Source organism: Brachycentrus maculatus, unplaced genomic scaffold, assembly GCF_059751285.1.
Source record: "Brachycentrus maculatus isolate JH-2025_06_01 unplaced genomic scaffold, ASM5975128v1 h1tg000234l, whole genome shotgun sequence".
NCBI classification, from domain to species: Eukaryota; Metazoa; Arthropoda; class Insecta; order Trichoptera; family Brachycentridae; genus Brachycentrus; species Brachycentrus maculatus.
In genome coordinates, this window is record NW_028280985.1 from 128,020 (window position 1) to 151,844 (window position 23,825).

Consider the following 23,825-nt stretch of genomic DNA (forward strand, 5'->3'; position numbering starts at 1 on the left):
TTCTTAATACAGAAGAAGAAAACAGATTCTAAACAAAATTTTCATTGATTATTCATTGAGAATTGAGAATTGATTATTCATTGAGAATTGATTTTTGTCCGCCTCCGTAGTGTAATGGTCAGCACGCTCGGCTACCGTTCCGGAGGTCCCGGGTTCGATTCCCAAGGGGGGTAAAATAAATATTAGTGATTTTTCACTGTAATATTTATTCAAAATTACCATGGACTGGTACCTGAAGCGTAGGGCTGATCACCTTTCCTTCATGTATAACACTGCGTTTATATGACACAGTGCCCTATGCACCATTTGGGTGCGGATAAGGGTTTTTATATATATATATATTCATTGAGATCTTCAGAAATAGTGGTATTTATCAAGTAAAAAAATTAATATGAATAATTCACATAAAAAAAACATTTATTGTTTCGGCAGTCGCTTTGTGATGATTAGATGTTAAAAAATTGTGATGTTTATCGAGTAAAACTAAAATAAATAAATAAAATGCAGAAATCACATTCTAGACATGCGTGAACAAATAAATGCATTCAAAAACCGCTTTCATTTTGCGATCGCCTATGCATCGGCTCGTCGCATCGCAAATGGGGCGAAATTTCGACCGCGGCCGGCTGCCCCTTTCGGCACCGGCAGGCCCCCCTTTCCGGCGGGGTAGGTCCCCGTCGAGGCACAACAATACCGGCCTAACCCCCACTCCGGGCCCCCCACTCCTCGCGCGAAAGAGGGAGATGTACCGGGTTCAGTTTGATTAATCTTTGCCCAAGGCTAGTTGTCCTGCGTGGTCGCTCGGGTATCGCGCTCATGTCCCGGGGCATTCCGCTGTGACATCCTCAGAAACGATCAAAACTGACAAAAAATGTACGCAAATTCAGGAATTTACAACGCATCATTATGATGATCATTCCTTCACGCTCGTTTTGCCCGAATTCCGCGCGTTGATGTCTCTTCTCGGATGTTTCAATCCGCTCGCCATAAATTTCTGTACGTACGCCCGAGGTGACGTATTCAACTTGCGAATGACATAATAATGACAATCCCGGGATACGTTATTACGACTGCCCCGCTGCAGCGACGTAAATATTCATGATAACAATTGTACCGTAAGATAAGGAGTGATTTTCTCGAGACTAAGTTTAAAAATAAAGTGCCTTTTGTCTGTGATTTATAATACTTATCAGTGACAATCTAGTTTAATTGATTTTGATTTAAGTATTTGTGTGTAGTTACGCGACTGTTTGGCATTGGATTGGCAAATCGTTCGCTAATGGACTGTTGAATTAGGAAATTTGTGATGTCCCAATGTCTCGCCGATTGTGAATATGATTTAATTATTCTGTAATCATTCAAGTTCGTTCCGCGTCCGTCAATTGTCACCCCGGGGGCTTTGCCTAGCGTCGAAAGTTGACTTTTACGATATCGTAATCATTTTTTGTGATTTTATAAAATTTCTGTGATAAAAAAAACAACGCGAAAGACTGATTTTTTAGTGAAATTAATTCATCCCCGACGGCGGTCTGTGATTGTAGTGAGAAAAAATATATTTCTGAAGAAAGTTCCGAAAAGCTGCCAAAATTGCTCCTCACATAAATATGGTACGATAATTCATATTCCACTATTACCTAGATATTATTTTTATTAAAATTATTTTAAATTATTTCATGTTTTAAAATATTATTTCTATTTTTTATAATATTTCCGTCTAAAAATCATCTCTTTACATTACCAAAACTAAATATGCTGTATATTTTGCATAATAAAAAATAATTGACTTTGTGGTATGGTAATATAACTACCTCCATATAATTGTGGTTAGCACATCTGACTTTCATACTAGGGGTCCTGGGTTCATTTCGCAGAAAGGGTCATAATAACTTAAATAATAAAAAATTAAGAAAAAAACAAAAACAAAATACTTTATTTTTAGTTTTCCTCCTTTAAATTTTACTATAATAAACCTCGATTTTTGGGATTGAACTGAACTGAATAGAACTTTTGAATTTATTGTGCATTAAACATTAAATTGAATTAAAACGAATTGTGTCAAAAATTATTAATTATTATTTTTTAAATACCGCGCTTGCCTATTTCTAACGTCGGAAACGCTTATTAGATACCTACCCAAAAGAAATATTCTATGTTTTCGCTAAAATTTCGTAATACTTTATAGTTGAACGTTTAATTATGAATCTATACAAACTACCAAATAAAATTCGTTTATTTTCTACTAAAATAAGGTAAAATAGAAGATAAAACAAATAACCTGTTAAATAAACGATAAAATGTAAAAATATATGACATTCAGATTAAAACTTTCTGAAACAATTTCTTTTAGTTTTTTTTTTTACAAAAAAGGGTGTAACAAGAGATTATCTATTTTTCAATTTAAAGCAAAGTGTGGGAAAATAAATATTCCATTTTTTAATTTATAATAAAGTATTTAAAAATACGTGTATATTTCAATTTATAATATAGTGTGTAAAGTGCGCTTGCTTTTTTCAAATTTATTGTAAGGTGTGAAAAATACATATTATATTATTCAAGTTATATTAATGTGTGAAAAATACGTCTTCCGTTTTTTCAAATTAAATTAAAGTGTGAAAAAATACGTTATAGATTTTTCAATTTATAAGAAGGTTAAAAAAGTACATTTTACTTTTCCGATTTAAAATAAAGGGTACACAAATACGTATTTCTCTTTTCAATTTATAGTAAAAAGTGAAAAAATACATTTTCCAATATATAATATGAATAAAAATTCGATTTTCGAGTTCAAATAAGTACAAAACACAAAACAAATAATGTTTATTGTTTCCAAGTATTAAGAGAAACTTTCTAAAGCTTTTAATTTTTCATGGATTCACCAGGCAACTACATACTTCGTTGCAATTCATTCCATTAAACTTGTATTTAGTAAATACGACTATTTTATCGTCGCACATGTTTCGATGCGTACAACACAATTATCTCAAGATTGACTAGTTAGTTTTATGTGTATTTTTAATTCATAATCAACAATTTGATGATAACGAAAGATCTTCATCTATTTTTCATTTTACTTCTGAAGAATAATGAAAAAGATCACTTACCTTACCTTTCTGATCTTTCAACGGCCCAAGAGCAGAATTCTCAAAATTAAATTTCACATGCGATATTCGATAACGATGTTGAAAGCATCGAAACACGGGTTGCAATAGATTTTAACAAGTACTAACTAGTATTTATTGGATAAATATGAAATATGATTTTTTTTATTTCACGCTAAAATTATATGGTGTTATAATAAGCTCTATGGAGTAGCTACTTGTATATATTTATGATAATTCTGATTTCAAGTTAACATATAATAAACATATATTAAATCCGGTAATATTAAGAATAGATTTTTCTTGAGGTTTTCTTTTAGCCAAAAGATTCCTTACGAAGCGTTAAAAATCCACTAAATCCTAGAATTTCTTGCATTTCTTAACAATTTAATACCTAGATATTTTAAAACTGAATTTAGAAATTATATGTGTATATATATATATATATATATATATATATATATATATATATATATATATATATATATATATATATATATATATACACATACATTTGTAAAATATTTTTATTTTACATACCTAGAGACAGTCCGTTACCTAAATAATAAATATTTTGTTAAATCAAAGTTTTAAAAATAACACCAATAAATTAAACATTTTGTTAGAATTACAACGAAAAATAACTGAGAAAATTAAACATCAATTAATCATCCTATTCTGAAATGCCTGTTATCCTTTAAAATATTAGTGGTTTTTTCTTTGTTTTCATAACCAATAAAGTAAAATAACGTAATTTAAAATTCTCACAGTGAAAAACAACAATAACAAAAAATACACAATGAAAATATTCCATAGTTCCCACAAATATTACCGTAAAAAATGATCATTTTTAAGATACGGATTTAAATCTTATTGTACAATATACCTGTTAATTTTTAGGATGTTTACTCAGAATCTCAGTTTACACAGCTCATCAAGTATTTTTTGCAGAGCGAATAATAAAAATACTTTTATATTAAGTGGATCCTAAACAAATTAGATCAAAAAGATGTATTTTTACCTGATTTTCAAAGATATTATCAAAATAATTATGAATTTAGATCTTTTTTACATTTTATTGTACATTGGCCTCGTATTTTTAATCCAAATCCTTAATTAGATAGATGAGATTCTCTTCTTAGAACTTTCATATTATTGACACTTTTTTCATCTGTGAGTTGTCGGCAGCATCTATGGTTGATTTGAATAGGGTTGTTTTTACTTATCGAAAATGCGATCTCTTAATTTATTTTAAAACATATTACGTACATAGGTCACAATTCGCTCACTCCTTTCAAGAACGTCATAAATCAAAAATCGTCAATTTTTAGTTGTGCATGTTTTCGGAATGCTCAGAAAATGTACTATATCCTAGCAAAAGAGGCATATTTTTCACTTAATATTTACCCGCTACAGGGCAGAAAATAATGTTTTTGCATTTTGAAGAAAATGTATTGTTTTAATTATTTTTTTTAATAAACTTAATATTTCTCAAATGGAGAAAACCTTCAGGTTTTACCTGAAAAGATCTGTTAAATAGTAAAAAGTTCAATAAGTGGCTTGATATTTATTTTTAATACATTGTGTTATATTTTTAAACTTTAAAAACGTTCTCCTAAAAAATCAAGTTTTTTGATTTATGACGTTCTTGAAAGGAGTGAGTGAATTGTAATATTTCCGACGAGTAATTTCCATTACTCATTTTAAGATTGAGAATAACAAGACTGTAACACAAATAAGAAGGTGGAGCAAAGATAAACTAACACAGTGCAAAATGTAAAATATAAAACAATAAATGGGTACAGTAAATAGGCATATAATAAAAGAAAAAAAAAGGAAATATAAGAAGTATTTTCAAAGGAAACAAATGAGAGAATATAACTAATCGCCAACACAAATATCTTTCTAAAAAAAAAAAATTTCTGTTCAATTATTTTGGATCCCTGACTGGGTTCTATTTTAGACGTATATATATATCGCTCACTCCTTTCAACAACGTCATATATAAAAAAATCTTAAATTTTCAGTTATGCATGTTTTTGGAATGCCCAGAAAATGTACTATATCCCAGCAAAAGCGGCATATTTTTAACTTAATATTAACCCGCTACATGGCAGAAAGTGTTATTTTTGCATTTTGAAGAAAAGGTGTTGTTTAATTATTTTTTAAATATACTAAATATTTTTCAAATGTAGAAAAAACATTCAGGTTTTACCTAAAAAGATCTTTTGCACAGTAAAAAGTTCAATAAGTGGCTTGATATTTATTTTTAATATATTTTATTGAATTCTTCAAGTTTTTTTTTTATATATGACGTTGTTGAAAGGAGTGAGCGATATGTCAGGCAAATGTTGGTTAATTTGGTAAAAGCATTATATTCTAAGGACCTTACTCCAGACTTGGTTGTGTTTATCGGCTCCACAAGTGTTTTGTTATGTGCTCGTGTATTAAAATGATGAGATTCTTGGTGAAAAATATGTCTTAAAAATTGGTTGTTACTGTGAGTCGTTTTTAAACATTATTTGAGGCATTGTATTTGTAATCCAATAGTTGGTACACTGTCAAAAAGTATTATCTTGGTGCTCAAATAATTTATTTCGAACAAATGGACTTTTACATTTTTATTTACTCATATAGATTTAGTGCAATGTAATGGCTTACCAGCAAAACGTTTCTTTTCTCAGAATTTACTTATATTATGACCTTCCACATGCCATGGTATGACTGACGACCGATGAGTAATGGGCCAGCAAACATTTGTCAGCTTTCTCTTTTGCATATTTTAAATTCTACAAATGATCAAGTAAATAACACATTTCCACCTTATACGAGTACCCATCAGTGGCGTGCACAATTTTTTTTTATTCAGGGTTGACAGTAGGGTTGGGTAAGGAGAAGGCATAGTAGGTACTGATCGTGTGGATTTCAAAAAAAAATAAACCCTTGTAAAGTCAAAACAAATATAAGTGATTTTTTCACTCTAATATTTATTTTATGTGACATTTCCTTCGTGTATCTAACGATCAATAAAATACTTCTTTTATACGATTAAGTGCCCTATGCACCAATGGGTGCGGATGAGGGTTAGAAGACGAAGAATAAGGTAGGGTATTTATTGATTCGGCATTAACTTTGTGGAATGACATTTGTTTTTTTTTTAATTAAACACTTGTTATTATTATTATTATACACGACTAGTTTCGAAAACCAACAGATGTTTTCATCTACAGGTGAAAATTAAAAATAATGAGAAAAAATATTTAGGGGTATATATAGAGATTGATAGGGTAATAAATATAGGGGGGGGGCTAAGGAACGGAATTTTTTGTAAAAGGAAACATAGATAATAAAGGTGACGTATTTTGAAACAGTGTAGTTACAATTAATTTTTTTTTAAATAATGATCAACATGTCATTCCACAAAGTTAATGCCGAATAAGTTAATAAAGTTAGTAAATAATATTTCTATTTGGACGCGAGTAATCCAGGGTAGGCACTGCTTTTCTGCCTGTGTAGAAAGCACGCCTCTGGTACCTGTCAATGCTTCTTAGGGAGCTAGCACTTTTGACCACTACGCTAATGAGGGCACTACACTAATGTACGCACTACACTAATGCAGTGCGTAAAACTGACCCTTGAACTATTAATATATATGTTCACAGTTGTACATCATAATATGTAAATGCTTTGTCCTTAGGTAGACATTATATTCTACCTACAAAATTGCCTGTATTCTGATGTCTATTTTATTAAAGACTTAACTGTTTAAATACTAACTATTTAAGAGAGGATAGAACGCCACACAAATCTATCTTTGCAAACAATCTTCACTTTTTCGCATCTCCTCATACCCCGTCGATGATTCCGACTCCTGACCTGACCACTTTCCAGTATTTGAAATACTCGATCATGCTAAGTTTTCTTTGTTCTTCCCTGGCTCCTATCTTTAACTGCATTTGCCTCATAAATTTATTTTAAAGTTCTTTCTTACTTATTCGTTCCACATGTCCAAACCATCTCATAACTCCTATGTTTATCTCAGACTTGCATTATTTCCTTATTTTGCCATTTGAATCTATCGTACATCGTCTTGCCGCACATTCGTCTAAGGGATCGCCTTTCGACTCGATTCAGTCTACTTTCATCCTTATTTTGCCAACTCTATGCTTCACTTCCGCACACTAGGGTTGGTACCGGACTCCATACTGAAACAGAGCTTGAATTCTGGCATTTTTTATAAATATTTTCAAGAATTTTAAACGTAACAATTACCTAACAGGTTTTTAAATTAAGGATGTTAAAAATTTTCGACAACTCCTCGCTTTCCTCCGCCCTTAAATTATTAACACAAAAAGACCGGATGTTGTAGTATGAATTCAAAGAATAACGGGAGTCGCTTGCAAATTCCAACAGCATAATGACAATCCAGGCTTACTCAGCTTACTGTTTTCAGAAGGGGCTGAGAAAGTGAAGAAACTTGTCGTAAAGGGTTTATTATTGGTTATATCTACATTTTGAATGTGTCACAAATCTGGATTATCCCCAACTATCTATAGGAATTATTTTTCATATTATTTTTCGACATCTCAACACAGATGATAAAGAATATGGAAGTCTGGGCATTTAAGTGATCACATAAACCAGCCAAGAAAAACACAGCTATCAACTAAAAACATTTACTAGACCTTTTTTTAATTAATGTTTTACTTTAAATTTCTGAAATTTCGTGTGGAGATTGTGATAAAAAATATACTGGCCAAACTGCGAGAAATTTAAAGATTAGAATTAAAGAACATCATAGCGGTCTTGTTAGTAATTATTTTTCGGAATTTGCAAATCACATAATAGATACTAATCACTCATTTCACTCTCATAAATTAACATTATTACACCTTGTTCCATATAAAGGCCAAATCATGAATTATCTTGAAAATTTAGAAATCCAAAAAAACCTAAATTCTAATAATAATTTATTAAATAATATACTGTTTCAAAATTCTTCACCTTTGCTTTCCATTTTTCCTTTGTTTTCAAACTCCGCCCCTTGACTAACCCCTTCCCCTTACCTTCCCCTCTCCTTATTTATAGAACAATTTTATATTTTATATTTTAGTTACTATACAGACCTGAATGATGGAAGTTTAACTTCTGAAACATGTAGTCTTTAATAAAACTCAAGTGGTAAAAAACAAGTGTTTTCTTTAATCATTGTAACATGTCTTACCACAAAGTTTATGCCGAAACAATAAATGAAATGTTTTACTTAGTAAATACTACTATTTCTTAAAATCTACTGTAACACGTGTTTCGATGCATTGCGCATCATTTTCCTACTACAGCACTAAGTAAAACATTTATTAAAAATGGATAGATTTTACCACAAAGTGACTGCCGAATCAATTAATGAAATTTACTATATCATTATACATATTTTCACTCTAATCAATTGGAAGGGCGTGGTTTATATTTTAAACACATTCTCAACAAAATCGTGAGTACCTACCTAAACACACACTGCGTAATACATTTTCACATCACTCACAATAAAAAACACAAATATCAAGTAATAATTATGACGGTCGTAAGCCCCGTAAATGCCCAGACTTCCATATTCTTCTTCATCTATGTTTTTTTTTTTATTTCAAAAAGATAAATATTTGTGTTTTTATTATTTACACAAATATTTCAATTTCATGCTATTTCTGTGAGCCTAAGCGCCTCATTTTCAGAAATAGGTATCAAATTAGAGTAGAGTGGGTTCGAACCGAGAAACTCTGACTTCCGAGTCCGCGACACTAACCACGGAACCACAACCCGATACTAATGATGAGATGTAAAAAAAAAATAATATGGAAAATAACTCCAATAATTGGACATAATCGAGATTTGTGATCAAGTATCTGGTCAAATTGTAGGTATGCTAAAAAATAAAATAAAAGGATATTTTCTGGCGTATCCTCATGTATCTTATTATAATATTGGATTTGGACCTCACATACAAATAAAACAGTGTGTCCTCAATAAAAAAGCTTTTTCATCTCACCAATAGATGTCTCTAGTGAAAATTCTTATGATTCAAGTGCAATATTTCTAAATTGGATCATATAGAACTATCAAGAATTTGAGTAGTGTGACTGTCAATCATGGGTAGAATTGGTGAATGTTACAGTGTGTAAAGTGATCACTTAAACGAGCCTATGTTGGTCGCCAGCCCGGTAAATGCCCAGACTTCCATATTCTTCTACATCTTTGATTAGATGTCAAAAAATAATATAAAGGTACATTTTGTTTTATAACGTCAGTCTACGCATTGATTGAATAGCCAACATATCAAGAATTATGCCAGCTTAAAAATGTCTTCTTTTAAAAGAAGTCGGTTTTTATTTCGATCTCCCATGTCTAACCTCCCATGCTCTAACTGAGAATGACGTTCGCGTTATTGCTGTGGGATATACCATATATTCGCATTTGGGTAAAGGGTTAGGATTTATCTGCAGCAATAATCGTAAACCTTTTAACTGCACACGGTAGAGACAGGCCTGGATGTATTAGCCAATCAGAGTGGGATGATTTACGGCCAGTGTGACGTATTCATGGCCTTTCGTCAAATATTTCCAATTCAAACTCAAGTATGAGGGTGTTTATTTTGATGGATAGTACTCTTATGATCAGGGCTGCATTGAGACTCTAAACACCGACAGCTAAAGAGGTCAAAGCCGTAAAAAGATTCGTAAATTTTGACAAATTCTCTTTCTTTTCTTCTTCTTTTCACGTTCGCTCCCTAGGTGGAGCATATGGCCAACACGAGACGTCTCCGAGTCACTCTGTCACGCGCCATCTCCTTGGCTTCCTCCCAGGTCAGTCCGGCATCTCGAAGTTCCGCTGAGTATAGTCGGTGAATGGTCGTAAGGAATCCTCGGGGTTGGAAGAAGAGACATGAATGGTTGATGCTCTCAGGTGGCATTCTAAGGACATGTCCCAACCATGTCCACCTTCTCCTCTTCGGGGCTTCCAGTATGAGGGGCTGTTGAGTTCTTCTCATGAAGTCATACCACTTTATACCCAGTATTCGCCTCAGGCACCTATTTTCAAAACTTGCTAGTTTCTTGCTTTGAGCTTTGGTGAGGTGCCACGACTCACATCCGTTAGGATGCAGGCGTTAAAGAGACGACACTATGTATTTGTCGAGATAAGCAATTTCACAAATTATCATTGACGAATTTAGATAAATAGATTGAACGCAGTCGAGATGCGCTCTGTCAGTAAAACTTATAAACAAAAAGCTTTTTAACAAAATGTTTATCACATGCGATTTTGGTCGACCCCAGGACCAACTGCACTATATACTATTTTATACACTATTACTATATCGGTATGATCGATAATCCTGAAATTATCCGGAGCATTGGTCTGTATGTTCCCGATAGTTACCTAAGACAGCGTCGACATAGATTTTTTCACATTCCTATACGCAGGACCAACCTGCCGATGGTTATGCCTGTAGGAAGAGCTACCGCTATTTTGAACAATATCTCATTGGATATTGATCTGTTCCTTGTGTCTGAAGGAATTTTCCAAAGAGGGATTCTTCTACACCCTTAGCAATAGTTTTTGCATATATTTTATTATATGTATTTTTAATGTATACGATTTAAATTTTTTATAGTTTGTAATGAATATATTAATTAAAATAAATAAATTAAAATTACTATACTTATATACTACAACAGAGCTATGGCTGTGACGGGTATTGTTTGCATGGTGTTATAGTGATTATTCTGATGATAAAACGATGTATGATACCATAGATGTTTGAGTGGCGATATAAGGAAATGAAAATAATGAAATTAATTGTAAATGCAAAAACCCTAATGCATGGAAGTGAAGAATGGAGTTGGCAAAAGAGGGATGAAAGTAGACTTAATCTTGTTGACATGCGATCTCTCAGTGCAGCAAAACAATGTATGATAGATATACCAATGGTGAAATGTGGAAAGAATGCAAGGCTGATAATGCCTTGCATTATTTTTTTTAATATAAGCATTATGGATAAAATTAAGAAAGGTGTGTTATTTGGGCATAATAGTAAAAAAAATTGAGGCGAATGTGATTGGTAACAGAAGCGGAGGAAGACCTAGGAAAACTTGGCGTGACCAAGTATTTCAAAAACTCGAAGGTGTTCAGGTCAGGAGTCAGAATAATCGGCGGGAATATATGGGGAAATGCATAAATGCGAAAGAGGTGAAAATTGTTGGCAAATACAAATTGGTGTGGCGTTCTACTGTCTCTGAATACCCCAGCGGGGAAGCAGCGTGATTGTTAGTTGGTTTGTTTTGCTAATTCGAAATGCGTAAAAAGGATTTCTATGAATGAAGTGTTTAACACCCATTTACGTATTGTATTGTATGTTAATGACCCAAGGCGCCATGACGGCTCTAATAGGTCCCCTGCTGGGACTCGACCTTGCATCCCGCTGTTCGGCGTAGGTCCTCTTAACAGCTCAACCACTCAACCTAGTCATTTGATCAAGATCAATTTATCTATATATCTATCTATCTTTCAAATTTAAATAATTAATACATTTTATTATCGTTCATTCAGTCCTATTCCTGATTGGGAAAATGAAAAAACTGTATATATATATATATATATATATATATATATATATATATATATATATATATATATATATATATATATATATATAATAATAATAATAATAATAATAAAAACCCTTATCCGCACCCCAATGGTGCATAGGGCACTGTATCGTATTGACGCAGTGTTATCTTGATTGTTACTTACATGCAAGCTAGGCGATTACTTCTCCTCTTCAGGGACAAGTCCAGGATAATATTATATAAATGTGGGTGTAAAATCAAAAACAAAAAAAAATTAGCCCTTCCCCCCCTGGGAATCGAACCCCGGACCTCCAGAACGATAGCTAAACACTCTAACCATTATTACACCACGAAAGCGGATGATTTTTTTAAAAATTATTCTTTTGAAAAAATGACAAACAACATCCTTGTTATCATTTTCTTCAATAACCCTAAAGTATTTTTTTTAAAGAGAAATATTTGTGTTTTTATTATTTACTTTTATTATTTAAAATTACCTCAATTTCATACTATTTCTGTGAGCCTAAGCGGCTCATTATTAAAAAAGGTATCAAATTATGGTAGATGGGTTCGAACCGAAAAATCTGACTCAAGAGTCCGCGACGCTAACCACGGGACCACAGCCTGACACAATATAGATAATAACGGAGATGGTACTCTCAAGACGGAGATGGTACTCTCTCATCGGCCGCTACAGACCCCCCTCGAGGCAGCGATGAGGCCGAAGGCGGCGGGGTCCCACTGACCCCGCGATATATTAGATTATGTTGTTGACCCTTCCGCTACCCTGCGGATTGCATCGCACCAACCACCAAACGGTGGTGCGGGACCAAAACATCTACTGTAAACAACGCTTAAACAATATGCCTTGAGGCAAGTCATCTATCTTTTTTTTTACGAAAAAAGGTAGAAGTCTGAGCATCATAGAGCTTAAGACCTTGTCTTTTTTGACAATATTTTGAGTGTGTCCAAATACTTGTTCACAAATCTGTGTTTCTTCAGACGCACAAAATGTAGTGTGAATAAAATAAGTATTATTTTTGACATCTCATCAAAGATGAAGAAGAATAAGGAAGTCTGGGCATTTACGGGGCTGACGACCGTCATAGGCTGGTTTTAGTGATCTCTTAAAAATCAAAATAATCTAAGTGATCGAAATGATATGAAAATAACTCCTATGATTGGAGATAATCCAGCTTGTGAACGAATATTTGGACTCACTCAAAATGTTGTTAATAAAATAAGTAGTCAATCTAAATAAAAGCTGTAAAAAAGTTAACATCAGGTTTTCAAGAGTCTCCCAGCATGTAAAATAATCCTGGTTCTGATATTGCGTACAAATAAAACAGTCTCTGCTAAATAAAATCACGGAACGTCATGAGATTGTTCATGTATGTATGACTTACAATAATTTGAGTAGTGTGGTTGTCCACATTCATAGATCTCCTCATACATACACGCCGATTAATCCAAATTTTATCCCGACCACCTTCAATTATTTCAAATAAAAAAAAAACAATTATCGCTCACTCCTTTCAAGAACGTCATAAACCAAAAAACTTGATTTTTCAGGAGAACGTTTTTAAAGTTTAAAAATATAATACGATTCATTAAAAATAAATATCAAATTGATATCAAATTGAAAAATAACTAGTTTATTTAAAAAAAAAGAAACAACACCTTTTCTTCAAAATGCAAAAACAACACTTTCTGCCCTGTAGCGGGTAAATATCAAGTTAAAAATATGTCTCTTTTGCTGAGATATAGTACATTTTCTGGGCATTCCGAAAACATGCACAACTGAAAAAAAACACAAATTTGACGTTTTTGAAAGGAGTAAGCGATATGTATTCTGTAAAATATATACCTATACTGCAGAGGAAACATGCACATTGTTTGAGAACGCATCGAATAATTCGCTGTAATTAGTAATCTGTAATAAAGATATTAAAACCATTTGATTGTAACGAGTATTCGCAGCTTGGTACTGCTCATTGCGCGTCCCTTACATAATTCAACAGTCTGCCGCTACAATTATTCTCGCGAAATCCAATAATACAAATCCCCATCTCGGAATCCAGTCCTATGCGCCAATTACGGTGGTATAATCATCGTGCCTTATGGTTTCCTGGAAAGTGGTCATTAAAAATGAGATAATTTTATGAGCTGGCATAAAGATATTGGCTATTTATATTATTATCTTGAGATTTAAGGCCTCTTTTCACGATACGGCTGAAAAACGCAATTTTCTATGAATCTGCGACAAAATTTGACGCAAATTGTTGTATTTTCCCTTCATGAAGCGGGTAAGAAATGCAATATTCTTCGAATCTGCGACCAAAATTTGACGCAAATTTTTACATTCTCTTTTCACGGAGTGAGAAATAAATGCATTATTCTTCAATGCGACAAAACTTGAATTTGTATTTCGTTTTACTTCTCAAAAGACTTGATATTATAAAATCATCTGAAATGTTTTTCTTTTTCATTGTTTACTAGCTGTGATTGGCCACACGTTGCTTTGAGTTAGTCTGGTTAAATGGAAAGGAAAGAAAAGAGAGCACATATCGCTCACTCCTTTCAAGAACGTCATAAATCAAAAAACTTGATTTTTCAGGAGAACGTTTTTAAAGTTTAAAAATATAATGCAATGTATTAAAAATAAGTATGAAGCCACTTACTGAACTTTTTACTATGCAACATATCTTTTTAGGTAAAACCTGTACGTTTTATCTCCATTTGAAAAATATTTAGTATATTTAAAAAAAATTAAACAAAACCTTTTCTTCAAAATGCAAAAACAACACTTTCTGCCCTGTAGTGGGTAAATATTAAGTTCAAAATATGCCGCTTTTGCTGCGATATAGTAAATTTACTGGACATTCCGAAAACATGTTCAACTGAAAATTGACGATTTTTTATTTATGATGTTCTTGAAAGGAACGAGCGGTATTTCTTATATGTATGTTAAATTTCACAATTCTGGTGACTATTTTCATAAATTGATCCGACAGTCACTTTGTGGTAAAATCTATCCATTTTAAATTAAGGTTTTACTTAGTAAATACCTATATTTCTTAAAATCTACTAACACGTGTTTCGTTGCATTCCGCATCATTTTCAAACACCGTAATGCATCGAAACAATTGTCACAATATTCATTCTTATGTGTTTTTTTAAAATAAAATACAACTTAGTAGACTCAAAAAATCTGTACTTGATTTAAAAATTAATACATATCGCTCACTCCTTTCAAGAACATCATAAATCCAAACACTTGATTTTACAGGATAACGTTTTTAAAGTTTAATAATATAACACAATGTATTAAAAATAAATATAAAGCCACTTATTGAACTTTTTACTAACTAACTAACTAACTAACCATCACGCCGCTTCCCCGCAGGGGTAGGCAGAGAGAATAGAGCGCCACACCACTCTGTCCTTGCAAACATTCTTCGCCTCTTCCACGTTCATGCATCTCCTCATACATACCCGCCGATTGTTACGACTCCTAACCTGACCACTTTCAAGTATTTGGCATACCTGATCGTGCCATGTTTTTCTCGGTCTTCCTCTGCTTCTTTTCCCACTAACATTCGCCTCATAAATTTGTTTTACCGTTCTTTCCTCACTCATTCGTTCTACATGTCCAAACCATCTCAACACACCTTTCTTAATTTTATCGATAATGCTTATCTCAGCTTTGCATTCCTTCCTTATTTCACTATTCGCACATCTATCATACATCGTTTTGTTACACATTCTTCTGAGAGATCGCATTTCGACTGCATTCAGTCTACTTTCATCCTTCTTTTGCCAACTCCATGTTTCACTTCCATACATTAGAGTTGGGACCAGGACTCCGTTGTGCACTGCCAGTTTAGCTTCCGCTGATAGGTTTTTATTTGCTATAACTGATTTCAGTGCACCATTAACTTTGTTCCCAGCATTCACTCTCCTTTCTATATCTTTATCAATCTTTCCATCCCTAGAAAACATACTACCCAAATACACGAAATCATCTACCTGTTCCAGAATCTCTCCATTTACCAATATTTCACATTCAGATCTGCATTCTTCTCTTTCAAAAACCATAATCTTGGATTTGCTAACATTCATCAATAAGTCACTTTCCTTGCACACATTATACACTTTTGTCACCAACGCCTGCAGGTCTTCTCTGCTATCGGCAAGAAGAACAGCATCGTCAGCATACAAAAGGCAACAGACAGTCAAATTATTCATTCTGGCTCCAACATTTAAATCTTTCAGTTCTTTCATGCAATTATCCATGTATAGGTTAAACAGCCACGGTGACATTACACATCCCTGCTTAACACCTTTAGAGATGCTAAGCCAGGATGAAAATGAACCACTTACCCTTATGCATGCAGTGCTATCCTCGTACAAGGATGCTATGCCTTGGATAAGTTTACTGCTTACCCCATACTCAGATAACACCTTCCATAGCTTCGTTCTATCAACTCGGTCATACGCTTTCTGCAAATCCACAAAAGCACAGAAAAGCTTTTGGTTTTTGGCCAAAAACTTTTCAGTAATGTTGCGCAAGGCAAAAATTTGATCCGTACATCCTCTCCCATTCATAAATCCACTCTGGACATCCCACACTTTGTCCTTTGTAATGGTTCTCACTCTTTCAATAAGGATTCGACCATACATCTTGCCAACAGCACTCAATAGACTGATTGCTCTATAGTTCCCACATTCCACCCTAGAACCTTTACCCTTGTAGAGAGGCATTATAACTGCCCTTCTCCAATCCACCGGAGTATAACTCTCCTCCAGACAACGGTTAAAGAGCCTATGCAACCATGTGAGAACTATTTCGCCACCATTCTTGACGTATTCTGCGGCAAAATTGTCGAAACCTAGAGCCTTTCCATTTTTCAAGGACTTAGTGGCATTCTTAATTTCTTCCATACTTATCTCTCTTGAAACATCATTCACACATATTTGGGGAAATGTACTTACGTCACTAACGTTATTAATCGTATGCGTTTCATACACCTCCTCGAAATACTCTTTCCATCTCTCTTTTATATCTTTTTCATTCGTCACCATTTTTCCGTCTTTCGCTGCAATCGATTTCGTACATCCATTCAAGCTTAGACTTCGGGAGTTTTTGACTTCTTTCCAGAAAATTTTTATATTTTCTTGGAAATTTTTTGTCATTTTTACTCCTTCATCCTTCCTCAACAAACGTTTTCGTTCACTCACCCCTTGCTTAACTTTCATTTTACAATCCTTGTATACTTTTTTAACCGATTCATACTCAGCGGAGCTTTTATTCCTCACTGCCAAACACTTTAACCACGCATTCTTCTTCTCTTTCACTAAATCTTTAACATCATCATCCCACCACGCATCGCCTTTTTTCCTTCCTTGTACCGCTGTACCACACACTACCTTTGCGGATTCACACACACTACCTTTCAGATGTTCCCACATTTCATTTATACTAAGTTCATTTACATCTTCCGCAATCAACCTGTTGCATACGTCTGTTTCAAACTTAACTCTTATGTCATCATTCTGTAGCTTTTCTACTTTGACTCTAGAAGGAGCCGCCACCTTGTTCGTTTTGGCCCTCCACCCTTGGAACAGAATCACTCTTGAAACCACCAAAAAGTGATCTGTTTCCATTTCGGCCCCCCTGAACACTCTTGTGTCTACTGTGGCGGATCTCAATCTAGAGTCAATGACGACATAATCGATAATAGACCTTTCATCACATCTCTCCCAAGTATATTGATGGATTCCCTTGTGTGCAAAAAAAGTATTTGACACAAAGAGATTCCATTCCAGACACACCTCTAGCAATCTCTTCCCATTATCGTTCACTCTCGCATCTCCATACAAACCGAGCGCTGATTCAAAACCGTCTCTCCTTGTACCAACCCAGCCATTCAAATCACCGGCCAGAATTACCTTTTCATTATTCATTTTTCCATTCATCACACTCATTACATTCAACCAAAACTCATCCTTCTCAGACTCGCTGTCGGAGTTGACGGGGGCATATCCTATTAACCTTTCCGGTCCGGAGGAAAAAAAAAATAATCCGTAGGTTCCGAAGGGGGTACTGGCAATACCCCAAGTAAAATGCTATAAATACAGTGTTTTTACAAATTCTACTTATGCCAAAATGTTTATCATACTATTGTTATTCTATTTTATCCATAATAATTTGATTTTTCTGCAATAAACATAATAATTTTCGAAAAAACATAGTTGGGAAGAAGTTCTCTGCGGTAATTGCATCCAATTCCAACCGAAGTTCAATCATCACTGGAGAGCTTCGGCCGGATGTTGGCCGGAACGATGCGTGCGGGGGGGGGTGAGGAGAGAGAGTGAAGCATACTACACAGCGTGCTTATAATTTGTCGTTATATTATGGGAAGAAAACAAAGAATGTTTACAAAATTCAGACATTAAAAAACAATATAAAAAATCACATAACGTTGAATGAACAGTTTGGACAGTAAAACTTTTTTACCTCGTGTTTATGTATCAAACATATAAATTCGTCACAAACAACACACTTTATTTTGTTTTTTTTGTCAGATTTGCGGGGGCAGAAATTACAGCGACCTCGTTGTGTAGGTGGATTGAAAGCTGAAGTACATGGTTTATCTAAGGGGAATTCTTCCCCCATTTCATCTGCAAATAAGCTAAATGCCTTTTGATGGAGCTTATCATTTGATTTTAATCTGCTTCGTTTTCTTGCGTTATCTGTCACGAGCTCCATGGCCAATTGTTGAATAAATTTTCTTCTCTTACTTCTGTCATTTTGTTTCCATTCTGGATTTTTTTAAGCCAAAGAAAATAAGAATTCAATGCCGCCATATCAAGGATTTCAAAAAAAATTCTAAGTGGCCATCTCCTTGTAGACCGGGCGCATGAATATTCTCTCGTCATTTTATCTCCCAAATCAACTCCACCTTTAGTTTTGTTGTAATGCAAAATTATTTCCGATTTTTTCTTATATTCAACGTCGACGCTTTTGTTATAAAACTCTGTCGTTAGAAGATTTACAGCAGTTTTAATTTTAGGAACATACGATACCAGGGTCATATTATTCGAAAACCCAAACAGTGAGGAAAATAACTCTCGTGAAGGAGATTTCTGAAATGCTACAGGTATTTCTCTTTTGTTGCTTCTCATTGTCCCCGTGAGAGAAAGTCCTTCCGCCATCAATGATTGTGCTAAGGCCACAGATGTGAAAAAATTGTCGACTGTTATTCCTCGTCCACTGCCAAAATACGGTGTGGCCATCTCCATCACAACTCTATGACCTTGATTCACCTCCCGTACATTGTTAATTTTGCCCGTGTAAATCTGTGCATTACAAATATATCCACTATCGGCTTCTGCCGCCACCCATATTTTTATTCCATACCTCCCTGGCTTACTTTTTATATACACCTTAAATGGGCAATTTCCCCTAAAGACAGCTAGGCGCTCATCTATTGATAAGTGGGATCCAGGTGAATAATTTATCGTGCAATTTTCCACAAACTGTTCAAAAAATAATTTTATTGCCTCATGTTTATGGCCAGACAGAGCCATCCTTTCATTTCTCGTAGCTTTGTTATCAAACCGAATTTTGCTATAAATAAACTGGAACCGGTCACGAGGCATTGCCGCTGCATAAAAGAACTGTTTAAATACTCTGTTGGTTTTCCAAAGCTCACTAACGTGTTGTTTTCTACCTCTATTTTTGCCAGATGCTGATAAAAATCCCATAAAAGCTTGTATTTCGCTTTCTGTTATTGCGTTTCCCGTAATACCTCGTTCTTCACAATATTTGTTGGTACAACGTATTATCTCAGTCATCATGGTAGGAGTAATAAAAGAAAAAAACATTTCTTTCATACTCTTTGCAGCTGCTAGTGGTCCAGCTATACCAGATGTTGATCTTATTATGTTGTGGGAATGGGTTTTTGAAGAAGGTGGAGGAATATCTGTCCATCTGTAGCCTGATTTGGAAGTGAACAAATTTTCTTCGTCATTTCTACTGTTGTCTTCTATATCTACGGACTCCACGCTGAAAGTTCTTCGATTATATAGTTATCTGTGTCGGAAACATCATCTTTATTTTCTAACCCTAAATCGCTTTCATCATCACTTAAAGATACATCAGTGTCCGTATCGTTCAGAAGTTGCTCAATCATATCATCTGTCAATTGTTTTCCACTCATTGTTAGGGTAAAGTTTATAAATATCAAAATTATGACAATTTAATTACAGTGTAAAAAGGCAGATTTTTATAAAATAAATGTAAAAATGCGATGCACCAAGAAATGTTAGTAGATAATTTGAATAATTTATAATTTTTCTTAGCAACGAGAAAAAACACTCTGTATTTGCCAAATAACGTTTGGGTATTGGGAACACAACACACACACGTGCAAACTTGGCGATGTACCACCGATAATTAAACTGTGGAGCGCTAGTAAAGAAATTGATACCCCCTTCGGAACGGGACAGTTAAAACAAGTAGCTTTGTTAACCCGACTTTGAATCTGACAAACATGAGTCTTGCGTTGACGAACACATACTCTTTCATACATTCTACCATCCTGGGTGATAGAAACGCGGCGACGCCCCGACAAGCTCTATCTGACTCCGGGAGTCCAGACCAGAGAATCAAAGTGCCGTCACGTTCCATCGATCCACTACCTTTTTTCCAGCTTTCAGTCACACATAACAAATCCAAACACTTACTTTCCATTACATCACACAGTTCATTCATTTTTTTATCCATACGTCCTCTTACATTCCACGTCGCAATCCTGCATTCATGCGCTATCCTCTTCTTTGCGCCTCCACGGGAAAAGCGGCCAGCTGGGTGGCGAACCTCAACGTGGCCATTTATGGGCATTTTCCCGCATTCCACAACTTACTAACTATTATATACTACATACTAATTGAGTCACAGCACACACACAAACACCACTGGGTAATACCCTGTCACTAAAACCGAAAACGAAACACTTCCAGGAAACACAGAGCACTGTAATGACGGGTAAAACCCGTACTAATCGTAACGCGGGTGAAACCCGGAGCGTATCGGCACGCGACTGTTCCCTTCGGTGGTCAGTGAGCGACCACCGAAGAACTTTTTACTGTGCAACAGATCTTTTTAGGTAAAATCTGAAGGTTTTTTCTCCATATGAAAAATATTTAGGATATTAAAAAAAAAAAACATTACTTTTTCTTCAAAATACAACAACATTCTCTGCCCTGTAGCGGGTAAATATTAAGTTGAAAATATGTCTCTTGCTGGGATAAAGTACATTTTCTGGGCATTACGAAAACATGCACAACTGAAAATTGTCGATTTTTGATTTATGACGTTTTTGAAAGGAGTGTGCGATATATTAAAATGTTACCTGGATTTATAGAAAATTAAGTTGGGAATTAACGAATACTGGGCCGCAAAGTGAAGTATAACACTACAGATATGTTCCAAAAACCCATCGTGAAAAGGTCCCTTTCCTAAGGTCGGTTATGTATAACATAAATTGACTAAATCACGCTATTTTCCGTTTCAAATCGATAACGACCGTCAAAATTCATATTTTCCAATGTTATTGGTTACTACTATATGCAAACACTTTGCCAACACAATGGGGTCAATGGTGTCCGTATGGATCAAACCTTCGGGCTCATTGGACCCCCGCTGTTTGGGGTCTATTGTGCCCGCCGCCTTGTGTGAGACCTTGCCGATAGCTACGGAACGAATATCCGAATTATTGAAAAAATAACACGTGTTAAAAAAAGCTAATTAACCCTAAATAACAGTTAAAGTTAACAACAAAAAAACTACCCAAAACGCCGCTTCCCAGCAGGGGTAGGCAGAGAGAATAGAAAGGCACACCAATCTGTCTTGCACATAATCTTCGCATCTTCCGTATTCACGCATCTTCTGGTACATACACGCCAATTATTCTCTTGTATTAGACTCCTGACCTAACTGACCTCTTTCACTGAAGAAAGCATAGGTAAACAAATTTATGAGGCGAATGTGGTTGGTAATAGTAGCAGAGGAAATTCGAGGAAAGCTTGGCCTGATCAAGTGTTTAAAATATTTACTTGAAAGTGGGCAGGAATGAGTTGGAATAATCGGCGGGTATGTATGAGGAGATGCATGAATGTGGAAGAGTCCAATATCATTTGGAAAGACAGATTGGTGTACAGTTGTATTCTCTCTGCTTACTTCTGCGGTGAAGTGGCCTGATCGTTGATTAGTTAGTTACTCGTTTTATAAGTCTAATACTGGTCAAATAGTGGGTATGTCAAGATCGGAATAATCGGCGGCTATTTGTAAGGAGATGCATGAATGTGGAAAAGGCGAAGATTGTTTGCTAAGATAGATTGGCGTCGCATTCTATTCCTCTGCCTACCCCTGCGATGACGCAACCTGATCGCTATTTAGTTAGTCTTTTTAATATGTATGTATGTATATACATATATATATATATATATATATATATATATATATATATATATATATATATATATATATATATATATATATATATATATATATATATATATATTATATATATATATATATCTTAGTCATACAGGAGAAAGTGACCAAGTGCATTGTTTTACAAAAACGTGATCATTGACTATTTGATATCGTACTAGCTTAATGTTGCCCTGAAAAAATCCCAAAGGATTTTAAACTTGGAAGTGTAATATATTGACTTGTTAAAAATGACTAACGTCATTGGTGTTTATTTTCTTGCCAAGCAAGAGTGACTTAAATGGCCCTCCTGAACATTTTACGTTTTGGTAGTTGGTCACTTTCTCCTGTACGACTACGATATATATATATATATATATATATATATATATATATATATATATATATATATATATATATATATATATATATATATATATATATATATATATATATATGTATATATATATATATATATGTATATATATATATATATATATATATATATATATATATATATATATATATATATATATATATATATATATATACACACATTTATGTTATCGTTTTATAGTGATCTCATAATAAGTTGAAAAACTGATACTTTGTTTATTTATTTGTTTGATTCTGTTAAAAAACATATATAATTATAACCAACTTAAGGATATTTTCGCCATTTAATTGTGTGTCCCTCCGCAACCTTTTCGGTCCCGTACGGGGTATAATTGGCCCAGCACTAAATGCATTATCCGGACCCATAATGACGGGGTCTCTAGGACGTATAATTACACGGTTTATTGCGCATGATGGGCCTGCGGTCGCGGCGGGCCGGACACTTTTATCAGGTCGAATTAAATCTTCCTAGAATCTGTCGCCGGACGATGAAAACGTTTTGGTTTATTGATAATATTATCATTTATGGGGTTTTTATAGTTTCGATGGGAATGATGGCGTTCAAAGTAGTGGATTTTCATCTTGAAAGAGATGATTTCCATTCCTCGTCATATATGTATTATATTTGTTTTTTATTATTTTTATTTTATATTTTAACACTAATGACATAAAACTCATTAATTGGTTATACAAGTGATTAATTATATATTTAGGAAAATATATAATAATTAACATGTCCTTCCACAAAGTTAATACCGAATCAATAAATAATATATTATAACAATACTATATTGTGTCGGGTTGTGATCCCGTGGGTAGTGTCGCTGACTCTTGAGTCAGATTTTCTCGGTTCGAAACCACTCTATCACAATTTAATACCTATTTCTAATAATGAGCCGCTTAGGCTCACAAAAACAGTATGAAATTGAAGTATTTTTGTAAATAATAAAAACACAAATAAATATATTTTTTTAAATAAAAAAATATTATTTGTATATTATAATACTTTTCTTGACAATTTTTCGTACATAAATCTGGGTTTAGTTACTTTTTTTTTAATACTACCCTTCCCTTACGATACCGACGGTGTCGTAAGGGAAGGGTAATTAATTATAACCTAACTATGAGTATTTCAATGTTTTAGATTTAGTGCATAAACCCTGAGGATGACAAGGTTCTTGTCGAAACTGGTTGGAAAAAGGGTACCAA

At 34.1% G+C, this 23,825-nt stretch overlaps 1 protein-coding gene across 2 annotated transcripts in view; it reads left to right on the forward strand.

Moving 5' to 3' along the window:
• The first annotated feature begins 789 nt into the window (after window positions 1–789).
• The window catches only part of LOC148306624 (transcription factor AP-2-epsilon-like), a 171,536-nt gene continuing 148,500 nt past the window's right edge, over window positions 790–23,825 (forward strand). For both annotated transcript variants that reach the window (XM_088264591.1, XM_088264592.1), the window contains exon 1: window positions 790–1,607. Coding sequence is in view for 1 of the 2 variants with exons in the window: in XM_088264592.1 (XP_088120718.1) it covers window positions 1,605–1,607 (3 nt within the window). In the remaining variant the exon portion in view is untranslated. The remainder of the gene's footprint in view (window positions 1,608–23,825) is intronic.